Here is a 24,365-nt window from a genome sequence, read left to right as displayed (position 1 = left end):
ATCCTTGAAGTGTTATAATCGATACATCATTTCTTCTCAGCAGAACACTAATGGATGAGAATGGTGTCTCGAAACGGGAGTATAGATCTTTGAAACTGGAAGTGGAGATAAAGATTCTGTTTTTTCCAAACTTGTTTTTTTTATCCATTACTTTAGCTGGCTATCAAAAGCCCAATCTTTAGTTTGAAGGTGTAAATACTTATTTCATGTGTGCTATGGCAATTTTTCTCTGCTGTGGATCACTTAATCTTGACAAGATTTTCTGGTAAAGAAAATACAATTTCAGGCAAGTCACAATTAGATAGAGGGAAGTCTTTTCAGAAGACATTAGCAAAGGACACTGTATCCCTTTAATTTTATTTACACCTAACAAGACTGCAGATTTTGCTAGTGGCTTGAAATAATTTAGTTTCCTTCTGCAAAATATTTATTAATCAATAAGTCAGCTTTGCACGGTAACCCATACTGATGTAAACAATCTCCTTCTCTGTGGTTGTTGCAATATAACCGAAAGCTGTGAGCTGCTTTTCCGTTTCAATAACACACCTGTTAAAATAGACTTTATATTGGCTGGAGGGGATGGTCCTGATGACAAGTTGTGAGATTAAAAAGGTCTCGAAAAGGTTGGTATTGTAATGACTTGTGTCTGGGGCAGATTGCCAGTGACAGCACATTTACCCAGTGTTAACATGGTCTCCACTGTCCACAAAAGATGTTTTAGAGGTGGAATTTGAAGGGAAAAAGCTTCATAATACGGTCACAAAAAGTATCCTGTTCTCTTACCAGCTGCAACTGCTTCACCTTTGAGTGAACCTGGAAATAAGCAGTTCTGTTCCTGATTGGCACTGAACAAATGGACTCCTTAAAAATATTAAGAACAAAGCTACTCTGGCAAGCTGTATATTTACTAACTTTAGTACAACCTGGGGTATTTCCCACATTGGGTGCATCCCTCCACAGATGTGCTTTGTTCTTCGTCTCCCTTTTGGAGGGCTTTCCCAGATACTGAGTACTGTGACCCTTTGTGTGTTCCAGCTTTGGACTTGCGCTTTTCTCGTTCAGTGTAGTCCTCTTCCTTGAAACACTGCTTTTCTTACCAATGTCAGCTGTGAAGTCCTATGTTTGGGCAAAGCCCCCCAACCACCCAATTTTGGAGGACAGCAAGATGTTATTCTGGAAAGGGGTCCGATACATACATAATGTGATACTAAAACCACTTGGAGGTATCAATGTTCTGTATCTCCGTGGCTGAGCCTTGTTGAGAAGTTACTATTTTGTTTGGATTGCTTTCAGCGATGACATGTGGCATTCCTGACGTGTTTTTTCTCTCCAATAGCTTGGAGCAAACAGCGGTGTGCATATCATCATTTTTGATGAGATTGATGCAATCTGCAAGCAGAGAGGAAGCATGGCGGGTAGCACTGGAGTCCATGATACCGTTGTAAACCAGTTGCTGTCTAAAATTGATGGAGTAGAGCAGCTCAATAACATCCTAGTGATTGGTATGATGGTGCTTACTTTCCCTGTTATGGGGTCTGGTTGAAAACTGCTGATGTTTTGCTTGCTGCAGGTCAACTAAGTTATCATTACTGGCATGGGATCTGTTTGGACTGATCCAAACTGAATGACTGCTATTTAACAAGCATCAGTAGCAGATTTAAAGGGAGATGGTGCTGAAATTGGCTGACATTGCTGCTTTCAACAATTTCCTCCTTTAGCTTTTGATAACGAGTGTTTCATAGTTTAAGAAAACTTGCAAGGAATGATATCTGTTGATGTATCAGCATATGAAGGAGTGGGGCTTCTCTAGCTGTGTTGTCTAGTTGTTCTGGTGCCAGGAGCCCTGCAGATACAGTCACAGATACAGGTTTGATCCCTGTTGCCCTGACTCTACTTCAGGGCATGACTTTTCCAGTATTTCTGGAGATGGGTATCTTTTGTCTGTTTTCTTGAGACTCTTTGAGGTATCTTCTTAGCTCTATGGGCTTTATTGAGGAGTTGGAGACCCACTCAGTAAACTCAGATAATGCCTATTTTGTTTTTAACTTTTAATTTAGGAATGACCAACAGACCTGACCTGATTGATGAGGCCCTGCTGAGGCCGGGGAGACTGGAGGTGAAAATGGAGATAGGTAAGCAAGCTAGCGTATCGTAATATGTAAGCTCACATGTACTTACAATGGTAAAGCAAATATATATCATAGTGTGAACAATTAACCAGGGTGGCATAGGTGCTAGACTTCATGCAGCTCCCTCCATAATATTACATGTAAATTTAATCAGCAAATTAAAATGCCATTTTAGACTTACCTACTGATAAGTCATTGACCTGGTATCAGTTTCTGTCCAGCAGAATGGATAGGTATGGGCAGGCAGGACCCTGAATCTCTTGCATGAATGAAAGGAGCCAAGTAATGGCACCAGATCATTCCTAGGTGGAAACTGCAGAACTGTTGAACTTGTAGAGCAGGCAAGTACAGTGTGTGAGCAATTCTTGACTTGGAGGAAGGGCAGATCACTTTATTTGCATGAAGTGGTAATGGTGACTTTCACTGCAGGAACTGCAAATATTAAATAGCATTGGCTATTGGTTTCTGAAATCAGCAGGTCTGGATTACTTGCATCAACGGAACTAAAAGTGGGCCGAAGAGCTCTGTTAGCCATTTATTCTAGTGAGCTGGAAAAGAACGCTATCTGTCAGTAACTTAAAAGGGACTTTTGTAATTGTACACATCTGCCTGTCACCAATGCAGATTAAATAATGGAATATCTGATAATGTAGGATTTATTAAGAAATTAAGGGCAGATTCTCTTAGATTTATGAAAACAAGTCTCTGACTTTGCATTTGAGATCAGAAGTTGGATCAGTAAAGATCATGGTGGAGTCTAAAGGGTGACTAGACTGTGGTGCTCAGTGCTGAGGTTAACAATTCATAGAAGAATGTTTGAATAGAGAATAGCCTGGGACTGATTAAAAGCTTAATGATGCTGTCTTGCAGTGAGAAACTCAAATTGGTTGAGATACATGTTTAATTTAAAGATTGGAAACGCGGTTTCAGATGTGTAGTTTGGAAGAGCTCATAAAACATTTTCCCCTAACCTTCCACAGACATGCAAATGTCACAAAATATTTTCTATGCTCTGAGCTAGGCACCTACTATTATAATGGTAAAAATTCTTAAACTGTAGTGAGTCACAAAAAAGGAACAAGCAAGGCCATGGGTATTAATATGGTCTGTTTCCTTTCAATTGCAGAAAATCAGATGAAAATGTCCATATAACCCTAAAAATGGTATGATATCACACTAGAGTGGCAGGCAAAATTGTAATTGTCTATGCTGGTCTGAACTGTCAGGAAACTCTTGAAATCTGATCTATCAATGTAATCTTAAGAGCTTGCTAGGGATTTTTTCCCTTATCCTTAAAGGGTAACATCACTCTTTGAAAGAGCCAGAAACAGGAAAGAGTTTTTGTGATAGCTGAAAAGGAAAGATTTTAGGCAAAAGAAGGAATGAGGAAGTGAAGCTGATGACTTCTGAGGCAGCCGCAGAGGTAACCCGGGCATTGAGCTGATGCTGATACTCCAGAGCTAATGCTGTCCTTGAGTACTGTAGGAAACAGTTTGTATCGGGCATTACTGTGCATGTAGCTCATGCAAGATGTGTGGACTGGACTAGAGGTTCAGCTAGAGCACTAGCTGTGGAGCACAGGCAGCATGGGTGGTTTCAAATATGCTGGAGACTTAAGAGACTAATACGTTTGTTAGGTGCAGGAAGAAATATTGAAAGAGGCTTGTGCCTATTCCTGGCACAATACACAAAAAAGGAAAATTGGGAAAAGAAGTGTATAGCAGTACATAGAGAATTATTAGAAGTCAGGCTGATGAAGAGAGAATAAGTATTGGCAAAAGCTGTAGCCAGATACAGTCTTTACAAACTAACACAGCCACAAGGAATTGAAGGAAAGACTCAATAAAGAAAGTGTGTTTTAGGGACGAAGAAGTGTAGCCACAGTGAGAGTCGCCTTTGAACAATCTCATACTTGAAAACAAATGCCTAATAGCAACTGGTATAAGTAAGCCCAGGTGAGACTGTATTGCAGGTGTAGTACTTGCATCTTTAGTTGATAAAAGTTAATTAGATTAAATTCATTCCAGGGACTGAGCAAGACATCCCTAGAATAAATGATCAGATGATAAGGCCTGAACGCTGCTGGGGACTATGCACATTTTAAAATGTCTTTTCACATACCCTCAGCACAAACACTAAATCAGTGCTAATTATCAGGTTCTTGTAATAAAGGCTGTGAAGGTAGGTTGGAAAGTGAGCTAAAGAACAGCATGGTTTTACCAAGATGATGATGTGCCAGACTGACTTGTTATGCGTTCTTTCACAAAAAGTCTTTTCTGTATCTTCCATTATATGCATTTTAGAAGGGACTTGCTAAGGTGCAAGCTGGGAAACTATCACCTCAATTGGAGAAAATGAACATTGTGTGAGAATGGTATGGGCCAGGTGAAGAGTCAAGTCGAGACCCTGAGTTGTAGGAGAGCGAACTTCCAGTTGATTAAGTAATTAGGATGGGACCCCCTGGGAAACTGCCCTCAGGGATAAAGGAGCAGAACAGAGCTGGCAGCTCTTTAAGGACATTTTTCTTAGCACGCAAGAGCTCTTGATTCCCATGTGTAAGAAATCGGGCAAGGAAGGCGGGAGACCAGCATGGCTCAGTAAGGACCTCCTGGTCAAACTGAAGTGTAAGAAGGAAATGCACAGGCAGTGGAACCAGGGACATGTATCCTGGGAAGAATACAGGGACACTGCCTGGATATGTAGGGATTGGATCAGGAAAGCTAAGGCACAGTTGGAGCTGAATTTGGCAAGGGACGCGAAGAATAATAAGAAGGGCTTCTAAAGGTGCATTGGTCAGAAAAGGAAGATTAAAGAAAATGTACACACTCTGGAGTGGGTCCAGAGGAGGGCACGAAAATGGTCAGAAGGCTGGAACACCTCTCCTGTGAAGAAAGGCTGAGAGAGTTGGGGTTGTTCAGCCTGGAGAAGAGAAGGCTCTGGGGAGACCTTATTGTGGCCGTTCAGTACTTAAAGGGGGCTTATAAGAAAGCTGGAGAGCGACTTTTTACCAGGGCCTGTAGTGACAGGACAAGGGACAATGGTTTTAAACTGAAAGAGGGTAGGTTTATATTGGATATATGGAAGAAATGTACTATGAGGGTGGTGAGACACTCGACCAGGTTGCCCAGAGAAGCTGTGGATGCCCCATCGTTGGAAATTTCCAAAGTCAGGCTGGACGGGGCTTTGAGCAACCTGATCTAGTGACAGATGTCCCTGCCAGTGGCACAGGGGGTGGACTAGATCGTTAAAGTTCCCTTCCAACCCAAATGATTCTATGATAATTACAAGGTAGGAACTGGGTTTAGGGATGCCAAGGGACTGACTAGATTGCCTTTGTGTAAGGTGAATTCCTGGTATGGAAGCCTGAGAGCAACCAACTTGGAGGAACCCTGAGGGAAAAAAACTAAGCATTCCACTTTTTCTCTCTAGTTTGGCGGTGATGCTAATCAATTTGCTGAGGTTAATTAGTGTAATTGAATGTTCTCAAACAAAAAGCATTGTCAAATATTCTACTTGTAAGAATGAATTGCTCATGCTGAGAAAGAGCCTTTGGAGGTAGGACCATTGAGGAGAGGGAAAGGCTTTGCTGCAGTTGCTGTGCTGAGGCACTGAATGACATGCATTCTGTTTAAAATCTCAGGCTTGCCAGATGAGAAGGGTCGATTTCAGATTCTTCATATCCACACAGTACGGATGCGGGAACACCAGCTGCTGGCTGAAGATGTGGACGTTGCAGAACTGGCAGCTGAGACTAAAAACTTCAGTGGTGCTGAATTAGAAGGTTTAGTTCGAGCTGCTCAGTCTACTGCTATGAACAGACACATTAAGGTCAGTCCTGTCATCTCTCACTGGGGAAAAAAAAGGGAAAATAATTATGTTTGGAGTCCTTTCTTGCATGTTTACTTCCAAAGGGGTAATGGCATCTCAGCATACCTTAGGAGATGAAATTCTTACGGACACCACCTTTTCACTGTGCTTTTACATGGTTCTGAATTACCTCTTTCATCTCCTGACCTCCAAGTGGCTCTTGCATAGCTCAGTGGGAATGGAAGGTGATTGTTTGTCAATGTATTTTGATAAAAACTGAAAGGAAGGTCTTGAGCTCAGTTTATGGATTGGACCTAGGAGGTAAGAGGTGAAAGTGAGAACAGCCAGTTGTATGGGAGGGATCTCTGCTGGAGCCTGTGCAGCTCAATATACTCATAAATGATCTGTAAAGAGGGGGGGGGGGAAGCAAGGTTACAAGCTCATAGCTGTTTTGTGGTCATAAAGATGAAGGCCACCTATGGAAAACTGCAGAAGGCATTTGAAATAATGCAAGTGCACAAGATGTAGTCAGTGAATTTAAGTGTACACTGGGGAGAGAAAATTCAAAAAGGTATAGGCAGTGATAGGGACTGACCTGACCATTACTTGGGGGCAAGTTCTTGAAGTTATAATGAACTTGAAATAGCAGCTCAGTCCTTACCAGTGAAAAAAGCAAATGCAACATTAGAATTTACTGGGAGAAGTATACAGAGCAAAAGTGAGGCTGTGATTATGTCACGGATAAAATCCCTGGTATATTTGAATCTGTGCAGTCCTGGGACACCCACCTTGAAAAGGTTATGGTAGAACTAGGGTATGGAAAGGCAGTAGGGAAACTCAGAGGTATGGGAGGGTTTTCATTGGAAGAATGGTTACACTAGGATTTCTCAGCCTGAAAAAAATATGGTGAAGGGTTATGAAAAGTATGTGAATAGTTTTGGATTGGATTGGAATCAGTAGATTGGAATCAGTGAATGGGGAATGATTGTTTACTCTTTCCTAATACAAGAACTCGGAGAACAGCAAACGATACCAGCAGGGCCATGCTCAAAGCAAGGAAAAGGAGAAGCACGTTGTGTGAATAAGTATTTAAGCTGTGGAAGGAATCTTTTGCTCCAAGATGTCACTGATGCTAAAATCTTGGTTGAATTCAGAAGGGACTTGTATAATGTCTTCCATTTCAAATAAGGAACTCACTTGATGATCATCTCAGTGTGCGTAGAGACTTGTAATGTTCTCAGCTCCCTCCATTCTAGAGGAACATTGCCTTGCTTTCCCAATGTTTGCTGATTATGGGACGTCAGTGTATCTTTAACTAGAAAGGCGTTAGGGACTGTGAAATGTCAGGTTATATTAATCCAGATACAAAACACAGTATTCGATGGTGTTGAAATACGAGATGATTAGTTCGTGAAGAAGGAGGCTGAAAGACACAGCCCCTGTGCTCTAGTGGCTAAGAATTGGTGTGAATTACTGCAGAGAAAAGCCTTTGACATCAATTCCACAGCACCGGTATGTTTTTAAGTAAAAAGTCTGTTCAGCCTCGAATATGAGGAAAGCAAATCATGCTTTCATTTAAGCAAGAGAAATCATTTGGTTGCTTAGATGTTTGTATCTCTTGGGAGCACTCTTTCTAAAGCAAAAATGGCTCTTTCTGCTAATTTTTCTTGTATAGCCGTAATACTTGAAAAATTATTAATTGTTTCCTCTAGCAAAAAAACACAAACGTCAACCGTTTCTCACTTTCTTGTGTTCTGTCTCAAAAAAAAAAATCAGCACCTCTGGAGGTATTTTCATCCCTTCACAAGCAAAACATTTTCCTTAAATAATTAATTTTGCTTATAGTTGATGTTTTTTTTCAATGCTTGAATTTTGGGTGAGTTTGGGGACCATTAGTGTTTTGATATATTCCCTGTTGTGCCAAAATGTCACAGTGGGAGAAGAGAAAATGGCAATGCATAAATGTAAAAGAGCAGTCCCCTCCTTTAGGTTGGTGTGTGATTGACATCTTAATAATATATGTATGTATCTTCCAAATGTGAAGCGGCCACGCTTTGTTTTTCTTTTTAAACACTTTGACGTAGTATTTTTGGATAATCTTATTGTTTATTCTGAAGATGTCTTCAGCTAAATGATGCACTAAGGTATTTTATTCTCCTCTACGAGTACTGCAGAATTTAAAATATACATCATAGGCCTGACCTAGTTTTCAGAAACACCTACGAGAAGCAAGAGCACAAATTGAAAATCAAGGGGCATTATTCTTCTGAATCTTTTAAACTCTTCTGATAATCTCTCAAAGTGTGTGTGTTTAAAAATTAAAACATATAACTCATTAAAGGCTAGGAAAGAAAGAAAAACCCCTGTTTTTAAGTGTACAAACAACTTCAGGAATGTATTAGTAGTGTTTCAAGTACCTTCACTTCCCTCTGGAAAGTAGAAGAGTGATCAGCCTGTACTACGCTAGTTTGATATATTTGGCATCCTTTATTTCTGCTTGGTAGGTGTTTTTGTGAGAAGGGACTCTCTCATTTCAGCTGTCCTCTGGTTATAGTTATTTGTTTGGCACAGTGTTACTGGCCAGTTCCTGAGGTTGCTGTTTAGAGGCTGCATTTGCTACTCTACAAGACAAACATAATGTGATTATTTTTATTATGATTTTTCCTTCCCATGCTTAAGTGCACTACTCCTTGTTCTTGTAGATCATCCTAGTCAGAAGAGAATGTCTCTGAGACAGGTCTTTGAGGGTCAAAGTTATTTGACTTGTCCATCACCTCGGTCATAGGCAAAGGTGATAGAGGTTGCTATGCCTTCCAAGAAACTCCTTGAAATCCTAAATTTTTACCTCCTGAGTATAATGTAGGGCCATTACACTCTCAGGTAGAAGCAGGTGGTGTTGTAAGACTCAGGTAGCTTTCAATGAAAATTATACTTGTTTTGGAATCTAGAGAAATTTGTTGTGGTATAATTGGGAAATTCAGAAATTATCAAAAGCCTTTCAAGGCTGCACTTTGGAGGAAAAGAATGAAGATCTTTTGCCTCATCTCTATGCTACTTAAAAATAGGTTTCTGCCTTACCACTTAACAGTTAGATGAATTGCTTTTCACAGATCAACTTCTGCCCCTCTTGTGACTAATCCTTTTTCTGATATCTCTAACTCCACTCGGGATCCTCAGCAGACTGCACCCATAGGATTAGTATGTAATAGCCAGTGTTTGTATGCCGTTGAGTGGAAAAGTTGTTTCAAATCCATTTAATTCCTGATTGCTGCCCAAGGCAATGAATATACTTGCAGATCTACAAATAATCCTAGTAAATGGAGCCGTTCCATATTGTGGAGCTGCAGCCATATTCAGTAATACATCTACAGCTGTCTTTAAAGTCTACAGACATCTGAATAAAGTCTCCAGCTTTAAAGGCTACTCTCAAGTTCTTTTAAAGAATTAATAACCTCTTCTGGCTCCAGTGTGAGCAACTTTGGGCCTCCTCCTAGTGGTACCTGTAGTTGTGATTGAGAAATGATTTACAAGAGAAGATTGCAGTAGTGCTGTCTCTACTGTGTATTTGCTTCCAATCATTAGCTTTTAAATATTGCTGGACGGTTTGGGATTGGCAGAAGGTAAAAAGGTGATGCTTTTCATTTAGAAAGGAGTGCAATATCAGTGGAGCTAACTGCAGCTTATTTATTCCAAGTAATACTGATAGCGCTACCTTGGGAAGATTCATGCCTTTGGTTGAACTGAAGCAAAAAAAGACAAAGCAGAAAGAAATCTAATATTTACCAGTCCCCTTAAAGACTTTCTTGTACGGAGAGGAAAGCACATGGTTTGAATAGAAAACCAAAACCTCCTGAAATAGAGGTGTGTGAATAATTCTTATTTTTGGCTTAGTTGCCAAAGATGGTGTGGGTAGATTCAGAGTTGGGTTAAACCAAACTTTAATTTGTCTTTCTGAAAGAAGTCACACAATGAAGGAGGCTTCATCACCTTCCCATCCAGCACCCAGAAAGCATAACGAAGAACTTTTTCTACAGCCTCTAAATGGAAAGAGTAGTTCCCTACTGTAAAGGGAACCTACATAACTCCAATAGCTTTTAGCAATTTAAACTTAGGTGAGATCAGTCCCACACTGGGCACCAGTCTGAGCCTCACTGACACTTGGTTTATGTAGTCAAGGTAGCACAGAAGCAATAAGGATGGTGCAGAGCTTCCATCCTGTTCTTAGCTGGGATGGCTTCTCTGAAATGTGGTGTCATGGCCATACTCTTCACTTCAGCTTTCCACCCAGTGGAGTGGAACAACTGTTACTTAATGACTTTGTGGGGCTGGCATATGGATGTGGCTCTGTGAAGATGATGATTGCTCCAGTGGTATGCAGCACACGCCCAACAAATGTCCTGTTAAGAAGCATTTTTCTTATTGACACAGACCAACTACAAGGTTGGATCCGCGGGTGGAAGTTGATAAGGGGTTGTGTGTGGTACTGCTGTACTGAAATGTCTTTTATTGCCTTTATTAGGCCAGCAACAAAGTGGAAGTGGATATGGAGAAGGCAGAGAGCTTGCGTGTGACAAGAGGAGACTTCTTTGCGTCTTTGGAGAATGATATCAAACCAGTAAGTGGGCACTATGTCACTCCTGTAACAGTCACCCAGTACAGCTAATGACATGAGGTAGCAACTTCCTTCTGGGATCAGACATGCAATGGTGCGCCATGGGCTGACATACCGTGTCCTGTGTTGTAGGAATGAAAGTAGGGAGCCTCCTTCTGCCTGCAGTGCTAAGGCTCTGTTTTGTGCCTTTTGTTGCATGCAAGAATCATAAAAAGGAATAGAACAAACAAATAGAGCAACTTGGAATTTCTTCTCCTTGTTGTATGTATACTCTCCCTTTTAGGCTACTTCAGTTAATGGATGACAGCTTTAATATGGACTGTAGTAGGAGGTTTAAGCCTCATTTTTGAGAATTGTCTTTAAACGGCATGGATTCAGAACCCATTGGCAACTTGCACTGATTAGAATTTGTTTTAAGGGTATAGGAAAAGATGTTTCTAAATGTGCATGGTCTCCAACAGTATTCAGTGTTCAGTCCTTTGAACTGAAATGCTGTGTGTCACCAATGGGTCTTCCAGTACTGACTGTCTCACTTAAGCATCTTCCAGAGTCTTGGTCCTGGTCACTTCGGTGATGTTTAATTGTTTCATGTTTTTTCTGATGTGATGCAAAATTTCTCAGTAAAATAAATGTTCCCTCTCTTAATACAGGCATTTGGAACCAACCAAGAAGACTATGCAAGCTACATCATGAATGGTATTATTAAGCAGGGTGATCCAGTAACAAGGGTATTGGATGATGGGGAGCTGCTTGTTCAACAAACTAAGAACAGTGACCGCACTCCTTTGGTTAGCGTTCTTCTAGAAGGTAAATTTAAGAAAAATATATATATAAAAAAACCCAAGCGACTTCTGTAAACTATTCCTATCAGTTGCCCAAGTGGTCATCTGTTATATCCTGCAACTGTACGTAAAAGAAACACATGGGAGGAAAAATAGAATTGGTCTCTTTCCTTTTACTTGGGTGAAATTGCTTTAGATATTAAAACTGGCTTCTCAGCCTGAGAGAAATCCTGTTCTTGGAACAATGGAGAAGTGAATGTACCCAGTTAATAACCTAAATGTGGATGTTTTACAGTGCAAACATCTCTGGCTGAGTTAGTTGCCTAAATTCTCTTTGAAGTCACTGGAGAGCTCATCAGTGTAATTAGCTGAGTTCAAACAACAGTTCATCTGGCCACGTTTAGGTGTCTGCTGTTGGACAGAGGTGGATTGCCCTCTATCTAGACTGTTATTGACAATGAATAGTCAAGGAAACTAGTTCCAATATCTACGTTACACATATTGGAGTAGAATCTGTTATTTAGCGCTTCCCTCTTTCTTTTCCTGAAGTCAAAAAATGTGGATTACCACTATTGCTTAGCAGTCTGTAGCTTTGAAATTAACCTTGAATAGATCCCCTGAATAATTCTGTGGGCTTGTGGCCAACATATCGCTTGTATACAATACCTTCTTGCACTCCAAATTGATTTATATTGGATGTATAGATTAAGATGCGTCTTTGGTCTCTGTTTGAATTATTCTGGTGTGAATTCAGGCAAATAACAAATTGTCTTTGTCAGTATTTATCTGGCATTCATGCCGTTGACTGGTTTGCCACAGTACCTGCAGAAATCATATTTAGAAGGGGCATAAACATAGTTCAAGAAGTTTCTCCAAAATACAAACACATGCTAATTTTGGTGCAGTGGCCAGTCCTACAAAATGTGTAATGTCCTCTTTTGTGTTGGTTTCATGGCAAATCAGTCTGCATGTGCTCAAATAGTATTAATTTCCTTCATCTGGAGGATTGGATTGCACTAGGAGTTAGTGTGTTCCTTCTGCAAGTAGAAGAAAATGTCCTTTCAAAATGCAGATACCTCTGAATGATATTATGAACAGGCGTCAGATATCATCCGTGCTGAGCCTTACCAGACCTGTTTTCTCCCTTGTTTTTTCATTATGTTTGTCCTTTGTTTCAGGTCCCCCCCACAGTGGGAAGACTGCTTTAGCAGCAAAAATAGCAGAAAAATCCAACTTTCCCTTTATCAAGATCTGTTCTCCTGATAAGATGATCGGATTTTCTGAAACGGCCAAGTGCCAAGCTATGAAGAAGGTACTTATGCGTCCTACTCTTTTGCTTGATTACAATCCAATTCTATGTTCTCTAGTGGACGGAAAAGTGAATTGCCCTTGTCATTGTGTTTTCTGCTCTCTGTAGGTCCTAAATTCCTGTGCATATATTTATTTATAAAGTTGAATGGATGTTTTTGTGGCGCTGACACTAAATGACTCAGGGAAAATTTCAAGGCTCTGTCCCAGTTGGGTCTGATGTGTAGTCAAGACTAACAGTGGAATAAAACACCTGATCTATGATGAGCAAGTCTGGAGCTCTGTCTGCAAAGATGAAGACAGGAAGGGCTTAGGGTTGCACTTGGAAAGAATAGATCCTGCCTGAATGAGACTAGGAACAGTTTTGAGGTGGTAATGTTTAGTTAAACAAGATTTTTAACAACTTGGACAGCAGGGGGAATGCAATCAAGTTGAACATCTTAACAAATTTCAAGTAGCCAGGTGGAAGGAAGGAGATTTCATTTACTGAAGCAAGCTAGCACTTAGTCTTCTAGCTGAATGATACTGAATGAAGCATGTAAGTGAAATGTTACTCCGAGATCAGTTTGTTGCAAGATTGTGTAGTTTCTAGGAGAAGCTTGTTTCTGAAGAGAAGCTCTAAGTTTCTGAAGCTTGCACTGAATGAGACAAACAGGCAGGGACTCTTCTTTCTTTGCCATTTTTCTTCATGTGCTCATAGCTGGAAGCCCAGTTTGTAATTTAGATTCAAAAAGGAGCCTTTTGGACTTCACTTGAATCAGCGAATGCTGGAGGTAGGCCTGCAGTACCACTGATGTCCTTGGTGCTACTTACTGTTTAAATCCAAAGCTTTGCAGGATGCTGGTTTGCTGCTCTATAAAGGGTGATGTGGAGGCTTGATCCGTACCTGAGTAGGTCTGTTCTCCCTGCAGTATGCTGTTATGAAAAGTAACCAATATCCAGCCTGGGTAGAAAAGCTTCATAACTGCATTACAGTTGTGGGGGATTTGTGTGTGTATTGTTATATTAGCAGCATTGCCCCAGCTCCAAAAAACAGAGGAAAGGTGCTCTATTTTGTGCATTGCTTACAATTAAACGCAGGGCAGCTGGCTTTTTTGCAAAGTGTATGAGGTAAATGAACAAAACTGAGCTCTGAATTTATTGATGTGGCAGCGTTTTATTAAATGCAGGGAGAGTCCAGTCTCTTGGTACTTACCTCTTTCATTCTCTGTTTATTCCTCTAAATACTGCTGTGTTTAGCCAAAAACTGCGTCAACAGGTCCTATCCTGACTATTGTAGTTTTGCTACTGAGATTTAACAATGAGTCATTCTGCTGTTTTTTAGATCTTTGATGATGCGTACAAGTCCCAACTCAGCTGTGTTGTTGTGGATGACATTGAGAGACTTCTAGGTGAGTTAGGACGATGAGAGAGCGCTGTGTTGCGTGCTGTGCAGAAATATTGAAATATTTGCAATATTGAAATATTGCAAACTGGAAATGATGTGGAACCATTTACTTCAGGAGCCTTGAACTGTTTTTGATACAGTGAAGTGGCTTAAATGTGCACCTGCTTAGTGGGCATTAAAATGCATTTTTCATTTCAGATTATGTCCCAATTGGACCACGGTTCTCTAATCTGGTGTTGCAAGCCCTTCTTGTACTGCTAAAGAAGGCCCCCCCTCAGGTAAGAAAGTAATCGAGGGGTGAGATGTCCTATTCCTATAATAATTTTGACAGTGGAGAGCTTTGTGTCTTGCTGATAGCTGCTGTGCTGCCAGTGGTATTAGTGCTATTGTCTCTGATTCAGTCAAGTTAATCCTAGCCTGCTGCTGTTCATTCGGTTAGACATTTCTAGGATAACCACAAAGGATTCAACTTTAATTATCTAATTACTTAAGGCTGAATCTTCTGCAGTTAGCCCTAGAAATACTGAGAACTTTAACCTTCACCATGTAAAACTTAAACATGCAAGCTGTCTGCTTTCTGATTAACTAAGGAACCGTTTAGTCCAAATCAATCCCTGGCTCAACCACGTGCTCCCTCCTTATTTAGAAATCAATTTCTAAGTAATGTATGATTGTGGATATCAGGGTTTTAATTTGTTTTTAACTTGAAATTATCAGGTGATAATTACAATGGGTGAGGAAAGCTTAAGATCTTACATCTCATGCTGATCCTGTCTGTTTGCACTTTCTGGCTTGATGAGGTTTAAGAACATCACAAGTGATAACGTTTCTGAAGCTTGCACTGAATGAGACAAACAGGCAGGGACTCTTCTTTTTTGTTTGCCATTTTTCCTGTCTTTCACTGGAATTCTGCTGTGTGTGTGTGAAAGTATCTGCATGAATAAATAACATTAACAGGAAAACCTTGAAAGTTGATGTCAGGAAAAAGCAGAGAAGCACAGCCTGGATGAACTCAATTTTTTTGTCATATTTAATATCCTGGAAACAGTAACGTATGTGTGAGTATTGTTTTCATTAGAGAGTTTGGTGAAAAGACCTTTCAAATATAGAACTTTGAACTAAATTGTAATGTCACAGGCCCTGAAGTTCCCCTTGTGACTGTCAACCTGGGAGAGCAAAGATTTCTCCCAGTGAGCTTTCTATGCCATATGAAGCCTCTAACATAAAACCTGGATTTTGTTATCACATGTTGGCACAGAAAGGCTGCCTGTATGCAACAGCACAACCATTTTTGATCGTCATAATTTCATGTAATCATTGACCTATTGCTGGGTATTTCCACAGTACCAGGAAATGACTGTTCCCATAAATCAATAGGGGAAAATAGAACTTGATTTGGTTCAGTTGTCAAAGGAACTTAACATATTAAATTGTCCATTTTATCATTGCATCCTCTGAATGTATTTTGCTGCTTAGATGCACTTTTGTTGGCACCCAAGTCTCCCTGAAAGCAGGATGCAGGGCTTGAAGCTCTCAGATATTTGCCAAGTTTATGCATGTTGCTAGAGATTTGTACTTCGCAATGTTTGAAATGCCCTTGAGGCTGGAAGACTTTGGGTTGACAGCCAATATTACGGTGACTTAAGCCATAAATTGTTGGAGGGTAGAGAGAGAGTTTTCTGAGGAAATGTCACTGTTTGATTGATGATGTGGGGTTTTTTTTCTTCTTTTTTCTAAGTGTCCACTATTGGCTACTGTGGAAATTAGGACATTGGGTTAGACGGGCCCTTTGGGCTGACCTAGTTTGGCAGTTCTGATGATAAGGTTCTTCCTAGCTTGTTTGTTTCTTGTGAGCTCCCTGTGATAGTCGTGGCATGTAGGGATTTTTTTAGTTAAAAAAACCAACAGTGTATAAGAGGTAGAGTCATGCAGGAAAAGGCCTTTTCTGCTGTGAATGTTTACTGTGAAAAAGACTGAATTTGGGCATGGAGACTCTTGAGGTTTTTAAGCTCAAGTGAGAAACTCACGAGGGAGATAATACTGCCGGTTAATCAACGCCCTTCCAAGTTCCCTCTGAGATGACTGGTTCCCTTGGGGAGCAATTTATTTGGAAGTAATGGCTGGTTTCAGGGGTTTTGTTGTAATTTGAGATGCAGATACATGCTTTAAATGTACATGAGTAGCATCAGTGGTACTAACCTGCTCCATGAGGTCAAACCAACACGAATTTCTGTGGGATTGGGATCATGGTTTAGGTTCATTCCTCGTAAAAAATGGAGTGTCCTGGGACATGCCAGACGTGTCCCTGTGCTGAGAGAAATCGTTGGCAAGATGCTGTGGAGACAATACCTGTTCTCCATTGCTATCAGGCTCTTTACCGTTTCACTTGTCAGAGGGGCCTGAAATACAGAGTTGATGTGAAAAGCTTAGAAACGGGAACAACGAAGCAGTTGAAACCGCAAGCAAGGAGTGGGAAGCGGAGGGTGCGTTTCAGCAGCGCAGCTCTGCTGCTCCCATCTTTGTGGCCCAGATTATGTATTCACACGGTGTTGTCACATCACTTGCAGAGACTATACTTAATGTGCAAGCAGCTTTCTACAATTACTGTAGGCTACGTGTGTAAGAGGAACATTTCTGGGATGAAATCTTATTAATTATGCATTGAGGTATATGTCTCTGTTGAATTGGTTTATGAAAGCTGCCTCCCAGACTCCCCTGCTCGTATTGAGGCTATATTATTTTAACGTGGTATGGGAAGGGCAAATACTTGAAGCTTCTGGTTTTCTGGGCTTTCTGGCTTGTTTGTACTTTGCAGAAGTTTTGAGAGTAAACACGTTAGACTTTAAAGAAACTAGAAACATCTCTGAATTTGCTTTAAATTCCCGGTCACAGCTCATGCTTGCTAGTTCCACTCAGCAATGCTTAAATAGTGGTATCTATTACTACTAGTTCAAGAAGACTGAAAAACACTGCATTTTGTTTAGCATCTGTTTTTTAAACCAATTAAAAAGCTTTTCTAAAATGGATTGAAGAGAAGAAAATAAACCATGTTCTCCTGGGTCTTTATTTCAATCAAGTTTCCCTGTGTTGTGCAGGAGAAGAGACTGGGGGGGGATAGAAAGACTGAAAAGGACTGTCGCAGCAGGGAGCCAAGCGGGAGAAAAGGACTTCTCTGAGAACTAAGCAGCAGCAGCTCCGAAAGCCGAAGCTGCTTCATCTACATGCAGAGTCACACAAGGCATGGAGACACTCACCAGCCCCACAGAGGTTTCACATGTGCTTCCCTGCTGGTTCCTGTGAAAAGCTAACAATTGGCTCAAAGGGTGAAAGACCATTGCAGCATCCCCGCGCTAAGCTGGATGTACAATTTGTGCAGTGTTATGAAATGTCTGGCTTAGTGAGATGCTCTCGACCACTCTTGTGGATGCCCTTCCACTGCTCCCAGAGGCCCCCAGCCCCTTTCCTCTCTGGGACACTGGAGGCTTTTGCTGATTTGTGAAAGTTGACGGGGGAAAGGGGGGAATAATCTCCTTGTTTGATATAATCCCAGATGCATTCCTGATTCCACGTCACTTGGTGTGAATTGGAAGCAACTCCAATCAACAGTGACGTTACCTTTATACTTGTAAACCTGGGCAATTGTGTTTTTTCCCATTATATGCGAAGAATTGTTGATACCCCAAAACACGTGCATAAAAATATACAAGGGTCCAAATTTGAGTGAACAGCTGGTGGGTGACCAAGAGAGGCACTTCAGTATCCACCAATACTTGGTTATAGCATAGTTCAAGTTCCCCTCAACTCCCCTTGATTAGGGCTGGCTAGATTTGCTGAAATTCTGTAACATGAGACTCCGCTGACATGTTGAGACTCCATTTGCTTGTAGCAGAGTCTATGTAATTCTTCTATGTTCTAGTTTGTCTTCGGTAGTCAATGCAATAATATGGTGCCCATTAGGAAGAGAATACTGTGTTAGAATAATCAATCTCATAATGCTTGAAAATGTAGTCGTTTAAAACTACTTCCTCTTTTGATCTTTGAGTCCCATAGTTCTCTCCATGATTATATCCTTTATTCAGATAAAATTGCTGTAGTAGAGAGGTGAAATCTGGGGTTATCCCACTTCTTGCAGGGCAAGACACGCACCTCTCTACTGGGTATCCCCCCATCAGTATAGAGGGATCTTGGGCTCTGAACTGGGGCACTTTTATTGCCTAAAAATGGGCAGGATGAATCCAGACTTAAGTGACGTGCCTGTATCTAATCTCTGTTGATGGAAGAACTGGGCCTAGGACTGCCCTGGTAATGAGTCTGACACCAAATGATTTTAAGCTGTTGAAAAGCCACGTTCCTCCATACCTGGTAGTTACTCTCTTGTTATGCCTGATTTTTGGAAGTTCAGCTTGAATCCTGGTCTTCTATGGGCTGAACACGTGGCACGCTGCCTTTGCAATGGCTGCTGTAGAAATTAAGGATCAAAAATGTGAGTATTTCTGAAAATGGGGGCACTTCAGCAGTACATCTCCCGATAGCAAGAATAAATCCAGTGATATCCTGTGGTGTGTTGTCACTGCAGAGTAGCTGGATGAGGGCAGCTTTTTCAATTTGGCTTGATGGCTTTTCATGCTTTTGTGGTAATGCCTGGGGCAAAACATTTCTGACTTGTAGGTTTTCCACTTGTTTGCTGAGCAAGTTGCCTGAAACTTTGAAAAGTACAAGGGACTCCTGACACTTCATTTTCTTTTAGTAATTGATACAGCAGAGATTATGCTTGTTTTACGGTAACTGGTTTTCCAGTGGGTCAAGTTTAAAGGTAGCAAGTTGAAGCGCATAGCTGCTTTTGAAGAAAGCAGGGAAAAAATCAGTATGTTTTGGGTGGAGCTGTTAAAAAATTTTAAGCACTGTTTTGCTGAGTAGCCATGAGGAGTTTTCGGCCATTCAGTTGTCAGTGGTTCAGGGTCCTGAGCATGGAACCTAACAGAGACATCTAAAAATTGCTGATGGATCTGACCATTGATCTATTAACTTGTCCTGTTGCTTTTGAACCTTGTTAAGCTTTTGCCATTCTTAGTGTCGTGCTTGCTTGAGTTCAGCTGAACAGTATGGTGAAGGCAAACATCCTTTTGTTCAGTTTCAAACTGATGCTTCATAATTTCATGTGGTGCTTCCTAGTTTTTATTTTGAGAAATGGCAGTTTTCCCCCTCATCTCCTCTACACCATCTATGATTTTATAGACCTCTCTGTTTATCCCCCATCAATTTACTAAGAGTCTATTTAGGGAAATTATTCCATATTTCTGACCATCCCCATTGCTTTCCTCTGATTTCTCCAACTCAGTGATTTATTTGAAATTGTATTTGAAATGGCTAGGATTGCATAGTGTCTTAAAGAGCACCCTGGTTTCATACGGTAGAATAATGACTTTTGTTTTACTCTTTTCCCATTCTAAAAATGTCTGAGTGTTTGCATTTTGAGTGAGGTTTAGCATTGAGCTGGTGTTTTCACAGAACTTGCCACAATGACTGATTCCAGTGGCTTCCTAAATGGTAATAAGTCATTTAGAGTCATTTTTGTGTGTGTAGTAATTGTCTGCTGGCCTGATTTACAGCAACTTTGGGATTCATCTGACTAAATGTGGCTGTTAGCGGTTTGGTTTTCTACGACTGAACTAGTTGTTTAGAAAATAGTTTGCTGTATGAATCCAGAGTGTAGGCAGCTTTTCTGGGAGGAGGTACGTGTCATCTGGCCTCCATTAACTAAGAAGGAAATGCAGAGAATGAGATCATACGTGGACACCTGAAGTTACAGGAGGTAAATCTCACCTCACTAATTACATTTCTGTGCTGCTTACATCCTTTCCTGGTGAGACCTTTTAGTCTCTGATGAAACCCCAAACTAGACTCCATTTTTATTATAATCAAGCATGGACTTCATCAATGTCGAAGTTGCTTGGGTAGCATCCTTCAAGCAGTTAGTCTGCAAGTTGTTATTCCCTTGATTGATGTCTTATCTGCTGTGCCAGGCACTGTACACATGCTGTTAGCTATATTTTGGGAACAGATACTGCCTTGCTGGCTGCAGTTGAGTGGTTTTTTTCCCCCTAAAATGCTCATAGTTCATGGGAAACTGTTATTAACACAATCCCTTACCCAAGCTGTTCTGGATTTTGAGAGTTACATACAATAATAAATAATTTTTTAAAAGAATTGCTATAGCTTGTAAAGCAGATCGGTCTTGGTGGCATAGCATTGCATGCATTTGTGCTTGCAAGAGGGGGTTGGTGCATGTTTTGGAGGTCTCAGTTCTGTTCAAGAGTCTATCTTTGGCTTCCTTTGTACCCTAGTACCTTACCTGTATAACGAGAAAACTGTTTGAAGGTGCCTAACAGCATGCATATGACTTGCTACAATTTTTTTGAATAAGGTAGCAGAAATTCTCCTTACAGGGCTTATACTTTTTACTGAGTTATAGCATACATAATATCAGATATATCAGCATTATTTATGAATTGAACAAAAACTCACTGAGGACAGTGTATTGAGGAAATATAGAGCAACCATGAAAGCAAAGTAAATGAGAATCAAGATGAAATTTTCTCAATTAAATCTGCTGATAATCCCTGTCTCTGCGTTCTGAAGATTTTAAGCATGCATCGGTTCTGCTGTCACATGTGCTGTTATCCCAAGTATATCGTAGCAAGTTGAAGGCACCTTTTAACCTTGTCCTTGGGTGGTAACTTCAGAGCAAATGTCAGAGGTGTTTGTACCACACTTCTGTGGTTCACCAGCAGGTGATGGTTCAAGTGTTCTTGGGGGACTAATTTCACACAACTTCCAAAGATGAAGACCACTGAAATTTTGTCTTCATGTAGGCAAAAAGCTTTTCTGTTGCCGAGCATCATTTATTTTTCTTGGTCTGTTAAGTGCTTTAGCTGAAAATGAGCACCTGATGGGGCTTTCTGAATTCCTTGTAGAAGCGAGGATCAAATGCCATTCACTTAGTCTCCACTGAGTGCATTGTTTTTTCATTTTTGCATGCAGGATCTTTCTGAATTGCTCAGATTTGGCTCAAGCTTGTAAAATGATAAAATATTCTCCTGGCCTTGCTACAATGACCATCAAAAAGGAGACAAATAAGGTGCAGTTGTAAAGCCGTGGACATGCAGAATGTGGTGGAAGCAGCAGCCTACAGAATAGTTGTATTTATGCTTTCTGCAGACATTGTATGCCCTTCTCAAGGCTACCTACAGACATTTTTAGACACTCAGACCTTTTTCTGCTTGCTGTGTGCCGTCAGCAGGCGAGTTTTGTCTAGTAATAAAGCATTCCCTATTCCCACTGCAGTTTTAAGCCTGGTGTTTCTGTCGTCAGTTCAGGAATTGGCTGCTTTTCCCCATTAAATTACCCAGTAGGTTTCTGAGGATTTCCCCCTCTAAAGAGGTGTCTGAGCTGGTGAGCGTGGTGCCTCCTGAGATGTAGACAGTGATTAATACACAGAAGTGTTAGCACAGTGTTTCCCTGACAAAGCCTTTGTGTGAAGCTCGTGACCTGGGGCATGCTCTGGTTTCAACCTGCCAGGCATTACTTCCTTGTGCTGTCTTAGGCTAAAAACAAACGTGAAGTGAGCACTTCAGTTCGTTACCAGTTCTGGTGCTTTCTCATTGTCCATCACCCAAAGCAGGAGTGTAATCTGCTCAAACACAAAAAGTCAGTGAATACAGTGGTGCTCAGGGAAAAACAAACAAATGCTGTGAAGATGCATCATCTTCATCGAAGATGCATTAAGTTTTGCTCAGGGAAAAACAAACAAATGCTGTGAAGATGCATCATCTTCATCATCTTAATACATCGAAGATGTATTAAGTTTAAATAAGTTTTCATCCTTTGACAAAGGAATGCAAAGCACTTATGAAATTAATTCTGGCTGCTCTGTGAGGATAGCTTTTAGGTATTTGTTTTGGTTTTTTCTAATGGTGAACAGAGTTTTGTGTCATGAAGTTGAAATATAGAACTTTACTTTTTGTCTCTGAGCATCAGCTAAACTTCTGTACAGCACATGAGGAGGATACTTGGCCAGCCAGGCCTCTCCTCAACCCATGGGCTCCTTGTGTAGTGAATTGGAAAAGGGACTGATCACAGCTGATAATCCCAACAGCTCCTTCCATCAGCCAACGTTTACCAGCGTCTGAACACTGCATGGTAAAATTCAAATAGCATTGAAATGGCATTTGCAAGATGAACTAACAAAAGTTGATTTTTATTGGCAGTTGATGTTTTCCATTCATTGCTCTATTATTTATAAACCCTGTTATTGCTCAGGCCAGCTTGGAATTGGTGTGTGCACTGTTGGTTTGAACTCAGAGGCTGCCAGATGTGGTACTGTCCTTTTATACAACCACACTGGCAATGGGTAGTCTTATGAACTTACGGCAACCTCCGCTCTTAAAGCGTGAGCTGTAAAACCATTGGAACTGTCTGTACAGTGGCAGAGAATTCACTGTACCCACATGATTTCTAAAGACAGGCTGTTCCCCCGAGAAGTCATCTGTAATTCAGCTTTTGGGAGTGGGGGTTTCCTCATGCTTTTAAATTTAATGAGGATTCAGCTATTTATAATGATGAATTTAGAAGGAAAGGTAAGGTAGGAAAGCTGTGAGTATGGGTGGGTCTTCTGTGTACCACAATTTTTGGACCCTGTTGGTGGCATTACTCCTGTCTTCTGAAATCTGATCCTAGTCTTGTATGGTTGATGTTGACTACTTCAATTACTGACAGATTTAATCCTATTAATTTTATTTTAAGTGGTATTTTTACACGGCCATTTTCCATTTTTCATTTGTAGTTAGCTGAAACTTCCCAAGGCTGGTTCCTCTCTTGTTTTTCCTTTCTTGACACTTGCTCCGTTGTGTGGACAGGGTCGCAAGCTTCTAATCATTGGAACCACCAGTCGCAAAGATGTCCTGCAGGAAATGGAAATGCTGAATGCTTTCAGCACTACAATTCATGTGCCCAACATTGCAACAGGGGAGGAGCTGATGGAGGCTTTGGAGGTGAGAAAAAGTTCAAGGATGACAAACAAGCTCAAAATTTGCTGGAAACGAGTGATTTTGCAGTAGCTCTGCATTTGGGAACACTGTCCCGCTTAACGTTATGTCATAACGTAACAGTTCTAAGGCTTCTCCTAACTACTTTTTCATACAATAAATTAAGGCAAAATGAGAGAACGGTAGGTCTAGGGAAAAAGTTTGTGGAGTGGATTGAAAGATTCCGAGGGCATGGAAGTGGGTCATGAATATCATTGGGACACTTAAACTGAATGTGCCTGGAGGGCGCCAAGCTCTCATGAATTGGAACAACATCAAATTAAGGTGTTTGGTGCTGAAGAGATTATAGGTTCTTTATAAATTTGTGCCCTTAATGGTTTCTTATTCTATGCCATAGTGGAAATTGTAGTGAATATTGAAGGCTGTTAAAATAAAATTAACAAGCAAATCTTTTGTGCAAACTTGCAAAATTGTCACAATGATATCGCCACCAAAGCCTGAAAGACACAGACGCTCTTGCAGTGGTTTTGAAAACTTACTGTGGCTTGAGCCACTGTGTTCCTTCTAGACTCTAATCTGGAGAAAACCTAGAATGCATCATAAGAGAGAATCACTTACTGGTCAATTCGAGATGTTATGAAAAGAACCATTATGGAATAAAAGAATCTAAGTGTTTTGCTGTGTCTAGATATATTGCAACAAATTTTCCTTCTAAGCTAGAAAATGCTTTCTAGCTTCTCATTCTCTTTTTCCCGAGTTAGGTAGCATTTTTCCTACTGACAGTCTCCTGTTGTTGATTTTTTTTTTTTCTCTCTCTCTTCCCCCCCAGCTCCTGGGTAACTTCAAAGACAAGGAACGCAGCACTATTGCACAGAATGTCAAAGGGAAGCCTGTCTGGATTGGTATCAAGAAGCTGCTGATGCTGATAGAAATGTCATTACAAGTAAGAATGTTTCTGGTCCAGGAAAGACTGGGGTAAATAGAGAAGTCTTAGAAGTTCCTACTTCTTTGCAGACTCCTACTTTAGCTGTGTGGTAGCAGCCTTTGAATCGGTTTAATTGAGAAAAGAGCTACAGTGAGAAGAAATTTTTTGAACAAAGAGATCACCAGGTCTTGGTCCACAGAGAGATCTTTAAAAACCACAGTGCTTATAGGCTGTTTAGAGCCGCACTTCAGAGAAGAGCGTCTGGCAACTGGAGGGATTGGATTAACTTACCTTTCATGAAATTTCTTCTGTACACCCAGCATGTTAAGATTGCAGATAGCAATCACTTAGGATTTTTTTTTTTTTTTTTG

General features: G+C 40.7%; 1 protein-coding gene across 3 annotated transcripts in view; it reads left to right on the top strand.

Annotated features, from left to right (window-relative positions):
• Nucleotides 1-24,365, top strand: part of NSF (N-ethylmaleimide sensitive factor, vesicle fusing ATPase) — a 70,784-nt gene that overhangs the window by 36,238 nt on the left and 10,181 nt on the right. For all 3 annotated transcript variants that reach the window (XM_019474287.1, XM_009287853.2, XM_009287854.2), the window contains exons 9-18: nucleotides 1,337-1,502; nucleotides 2,058-2,132; nucleotides 5,770-5,957; nucleotides 10,456-10,551; nucleotides 11,199-11,355; nucleotides 12,509-12,642; nucleotides 13,963-14,029; nucleotides 14,224-14,303; nucleotides 22,941-23,075; nucleotides 23,899-24,012. In XM_019474287.1, the coding sequence (XP_019329832.1) occupies nucleotides 1,337-1,502; nucleotides 2,058-2,132; nucleotides 5,770-5,957; nucleotides 10,456-10,551; nucleotides 11,199-11,355; nucleotides 12,509-12,642; nucleotides 13,963-14,029; nucleotides 14,224-14,303; nucleotides 22,941-23,075; nucleotides 23,899-24,012 (1,212 nt within the window). The remainder of the gene's footprint in view (nucleotides 1-1,336; nucleotides 1,503-2,057; nucleotides 2,133-5,769; nucleotides 5,958-10,455; nucleotides 10,552-11,198; nucleotides 11,356-12,508; nucleotides 12,643-13,962; nucleotides 14,030-14,223; nucleotides 14,304-22,940; nucleotides 23,076-23,898; nucleotides 24,013-24,365) is intronic.

The sequence above is a fragment of the Aptenodytes forsteri genome, unplaced genomic scaffold, assembly GCF_000699145.1.
Source record: "Aptenodytes forsteri isolate BGI_AS27 unplaced genomic scaffold, ASM69914v1 Scaffold249, whole genome shotgun sequence".
Lineage (NCBI taxonomy): Eukaryota > Metazoa > Chordata > Aves > Sphenisciformes > Spheniscidae > Aptenodytes > Aptenodytes forsteri.
The sequence above is the reverse complement of the archived record's forward strand: the minus strand, read 5'-3'. Positions and strand labels throughout refer to the sequence as shown.